This window comes from Perca fluviatilis, chromosome 16 (genome assembly GCF_010015445.1).
Source record: "Perca fluviatilis chromosome 16, GENO_Pfluv_1.0, whole genome shotgun sequence".
Classification (NCBI taxonomy): domain Eukaryota; kingdom Metazoa; phylum Chordata; class Actinopteri; order Perciformes; family Percidae; genus Perca; species Perca fluviatilis.
In genome coordinates this window covers 297,340-302,339 of record NC_053127.1, presented here as the reverse complement: position 1 = coordinate 302,339, position 5,000 = coordinate 297,340, and the positions used below count along the sequence as shown (strand labels likewise).

At 37.8% G+C, this 5,000-nt stretch overlaps 1 protein-coding gene across 2 annotated transcripts in view; it reads right to left on the bottom strand.

The window, feature by feature from the left end:
* Window positions 1-3,851: 3,851 nt before the first annotated feature.
* Window positions 3,852-5,000, bottom strand: part of LOC120544151 (GTPase IMAP family member 6-like) — a 21,551-nt gene continuing 20,402 nt past the window's right edge. For both annotated transcript variants that reach the window (XM_039777746.1, XM_039777745.1), the window contains exon 5: window positions 3,852-4,548. In XM_039777746.1, the coding sequence (XP_039633680.1) occupies window positions 4,265-4,548 (284 nt within the window). In that variant the 3' untranslated portion in view covers window positions 3,852-4,264. The remainder of the gene's footprint in view (window positions 4,549-5,000) is intronic.

Sequence of the window (5,000 nt, the reverse complement as noted above, 5' to 3'; positions counted from 1 at the left end):
GGTCAGTGGTGCTTTACTACTGAGTATTGATTGGTCAGTAGGTGGAGCTTTAACACTGAGTATTGATTGGTCAGTAGGTGGAGCTTTAACACTGAGTATTGATTGGTCAGTAGGTGGTTGCTTTAACACTGAGTATTGATTGGTCAGTAGTGGTGCTTTATACTGAGTATTGATTGGTCAGTGGCGGAGCTTTAACACTGAGTATTGATTGGTCAGTAGGTGGTGCTTTAACACTGAGTATTGATTGGTCAGTAGGTGGAGCTTTAACACTGAGTATTGATTGGTCAGTAGGTGGGCTTTAACACTGAGTATTGATTGGTCAGTAGGTGCTTTAACACTAGTATTGATTTCAGTAGTGTGCTTTAACACTAGTATTGATTGGTCAGTAGAGCTTTAACACTGAGTATTGATTGGTCAGTAGGTGGAGCTTTAACACTGAGTATTGATTGGTCAGTAGGTGGTGCTTTAACACTGAGTATTGATTGGTCAGTAGGTGGAGCTTTAACACTGAGTATTGATTGGTCAGTAGGTGGCTTTAACACTGAGTATTGATTGGTCAGTAAGTGGGCTTTAACACTGAGTATTGATTGGTCAGTAGGTGGGGCTTTAACACTGAGTATTGATTGGTCAGTAGGTGGAGCTTTAACACTGAGTATTGATTGGTCAGTAGGTGGTGCTTTAACACTGAGTATTGATTGGTCAGTAGGTGTGCTTTAACACTGGTATTGATTGTCAGTAGGTGGAGCTTTAACACTGAGTATTGATTGGTCAGTAGGTGGAGCTTTAACACTGAGTATTGATTGGTCAGTAGGTGTGTGCTTTAACACTGAGTATTGATTGGTCAGTAGGTGCTTTAACACTGAGTATTGATTGGTCAGTAGTGAACTTTAACACTGAGTATTGATTGTTAGTGGTGCTTTAATACTGATTATTGATTGGTCAGTAGGTGGTGCTTTAACACTGAGTATTGATTGGTCAGTGGTTGCTTTACACTGAGTATTTGGTCAGTAGGCTTTAACACTGAGTATTGATTGGTCAGTAGGTGGAGCTTTAACACTGAGTATTGATTGGTCAGTAGGTGGAGCTTTAACACTGAGTATTGATTGGTCAGTAGTGGGCTTTAACTCTGAGTATTGATTGGCAGTAGGTGGGCTTTAACTCTGTATTGATTTCGTAGGTGGTGCTTTAACTCTGGTATTGATTGGTCAGTAGGTGGTGCTTTAACACTGAGTATTGATTGGTAGTAGGTGTTTACACTGTATTGATTGGAGTAGGTCTTTAACCTGTATTGATTGGCAGTAGGTTGTCTTTACCTGAGTATTTTGTGGCTTTACTAGTATTGATTGTGTGTGTTTACTTATGGCAGTAGTGGTGCTTTAACATGAGTATTGTTGTCAGTAGTTTTACAATTGTCAGTAGGTCTTTAACAATATTATTGCAGTGTCTTTACCTGTATTATTGTCAGTAGGTGACTTTAAACATGAGTATTGATTGTCAGTAGTCTTTAACTGGTATTGATTGGTCAGTAGGTGCTTTAACCTGGTATTGGTCAATAGTTGCTTTAACCTATTTGTTGTCAGTAGTGGTGCTTTAACTCTATATTGTTGCAGTAGTGCTTTCACTATTTGATTGGTGCTTTAACCTGAGTATTATTGTCGTAGGTGGCTTTAACTGAGTATTGATTGGTCAGTAGGTGGGCTTTAACTCTGAGTATTGATTGGTCAGTAGTAGACTTTACTCTAGTATTATTGGTCAGTAGGCGGAGCTTTAACACTGAGTATTGATTGGTCAGTAGGTGGGCTTTAACACTGAGTATTATTTATAATCCGATTGTTGGTCAGTAGTTTACTTTAACTCTAGTATTGATTTCAGTGTGGCTTTAACACTGAGTATTGATTGTCAGTAGGTGGTACTTTTAACTCTGGTATTGATTGAGTTTTTATTGTTGGTAGTAGGTGTCTTTACTGGTATTGATTGGTCAGTAGGTGGGCTTTAACACTGAGTATTGATTAGTCAGTAGGTGGGCTTTAACTCTGAGTATTATTAGTCAGTAGGTGACTTTAACACTGAGTATTGATTGGTCAGTGTGGTCTTTACACTGAGTATTATTGGTCAGTAGGGACTTTACACTGGTATTTATTGGCAGTATGGGCTTTAACACTAAGATTGATATGCTTAACTCAGTATTGATTGGTCAGTAGGTGGTGCTTTAACACTGAGTATTGATTGGTCAGTAGGTGGGCTTTAACACTGAGTATTGATTGGTCAGTAGGTGGGCGCTTTAACACTGAGTATTGATTGGTCAGTAGGTGGTGCTTTAACACTGAGTATTGATTGGTCAGTAGGTGGTGCTTTAACACTGAGTATTGATTGGTCAGTAGGTGCTTTAACACTGAGTATTGATTGGTCAGTAGGTGGAGCTTTAACACTGAGTATTGATTGGTCAGTAGGTGGTCTTTAACACTGAGTATTGATTGGTCAGTAATGGGCTTTACACTGTATTTTGTGTTAACACTAGTATTGTTGGCAGTAGTGTTTTGTATTTTTTTTTTTTTTCTTTGTGGTTTTACACTGTTTTTGTCTTTTTACTATTTTTTATTACTGGTATTGATTGGTCAGTAGGCGGTGCTTTAACACTGAGTATTGATTGGTCAGTAGGTGGTGCTTTAACACTGAGTATTATTGTCGTACTATATTGATTGTCAGTGGTGGACTTTAACACTGAGTATTGATTGGTCAGTAGGCGGAGCTTTAACACTGAGTATTGATTGGTCAGTAGGCGGAGCTTTAACACTGAGTATTGATTGGTCAGTAGGCGGTGCTTTAACACCGGTTGATCTCTGATCTCCAACTTAATCTGCTCCCGACCAGGTTAGGTGTTCAGCATGAGTTACCACGGCGATTGAACCCGATAACAACTGATCCACCTTCGTAGTGCAGAAAATCCTGGGTTGAGTCTTAAGTTAGCTCGTTAACGCCAAATCCTGCTTCGTAGTCCAGGCCTCTGTACACAGACTCAGATATACAGGAAACAACCAGTGTTGGCACAAAGTACATACACTTTGGTACTCTACTTAACTATAAATATTCACATATATGTACTCTACTTTGTTAATTGTACTTCTTGAAACTTTAACTTTTACTCTGATATATTTCCCCTAAAGCATCTTTGTTACTCGTTACTTACAAGAAATGTTTTCCTACGTTGGAGTCAACAAAAAATGTAAATTCTGTTTCCGTTTTTCTTTTAATTGATGTCAGACTTTGAGTTTGATGTTTAAGAAAGTATGGAAACTCTGAATATTATACTTCACTATAAGGAAACCACTATGAAGGTAATTCAATTTTTTTTTACTTGTAATAATGAAGTACATTTAATATCATGAAATGACTTTTGATACCTAAGTTCAGTAAATATCAGACACTTTAAGATTATGACTCAAGTAATGCTCTAAAAGGAGACTTTAACTTCTACCAAAGTTTCTGGTAACATACTTTTACTTTAAGTATTACTTTCAAGTACTTTATACTGGAAACAACCCAACAACAAAACAAAGACTTATAACCCTATATTTCATCTCAACACAAACATGATTAAAATAAATTTGAAAATCTTGACACACACACACAGACACAAACAACATATTTGCTGTTTTGACTTTTTTTGTCACTTTTTCAACAAAAAAAATTGCTTTTTCAAAAATGTTGTTGCTTGTATGAGTTTTTTTTCCGTTGTGTGCTTCATGTTAGAAAGTGAGACTGAAGCGTACTTTGTAGATAACTGCATAAGTAGCTGGGTACTTTCAATAAGTTAAGTTGATCAAGAAGAATGAAGAAACGCTCACAGATGGCATCACAATGATATGTTTATTCTTTAATAAAAGTTAGATGTGAGAAAAGGAAGCTGTAAAATGTCCAGAGAGTCTCATGTGGACATCGTACAGAGTTGATCTGTTACAACAGCTTAGTATTCTCTGTTTCTTTATACTGCTATGATGATGGATTATCTGCTTTCAATAAGTTAGAGTTGAAACAAACTGATTAAGGAAACACTCCCAGATGTAATTGCAATGATATATGTTTATTATTTAATTAAAATGACAGAAACAAGAGAGAATCAGAAATATTAACCAGATAAGATGCCTCTCTTCAATTACTACTTATTATTTGGATGCAGATGAAATCTGATTAAATCTATGAAGTTCTATGAAGACTTGATTAAGACAACAACCTGTGTGACTATCACAGAGCTGCTGTTTCTGTCTTACATGGGGAACAGCAGAAACCCACTGAAGGTGGTGTGGTTAAACTCATTGTCAAACGCCCTACTGTTAGCCCTCACACGCACAGACACGACATCTCCCACCTCCAGCAGCAGTGTAGCGGCATTAGAGGAACTCAGAAAACCGGTCGCCTGATACTCAAATGCAATGAAAACCCTCTCTGAGTTCTTGTACAACACAGCAGCTGAAGCGTGTCTGCCGTCTCCATATGCAGCGACCGTCCACTCAAAGTGGTACGCTCCTCTCACCGGGGCAGTGAACTCACCTGTTGGATGTTAGTTTTTGTCATTTTAAATGGAAAACAAAAAAATGTTTGAACAGCAACATACAAGTGAAATAATATATCACATCTGTGAAACTGGTCCAGTATTAAACCAGAACCAAGCTGTACTGTAACCCTACAGGACTAATGTTCAGCAGCAGTTAGAGTCCACTAAAAGTTCTGTTGTTGCTGCTGACAGACTCAGATTATTATTCTAAGTGTCTGACAACATTATGGGATGGATCCCTACAGAGATAGACCTTTTAGTTAAAGAGTAAGATCCTTTTAGTTTAACATGAAACAGCCCCGAAATCACCATCACCAAACTCCACCAGACTCCATGTAAATAATCAGGACTTTTAGCGTATATAGTCCCGATTATTTACATGGAGTCTGGTGGAGATATGCTGGCTCTATACACACTAAAAGTCCTGATTATTTACATGGAGTCTGGT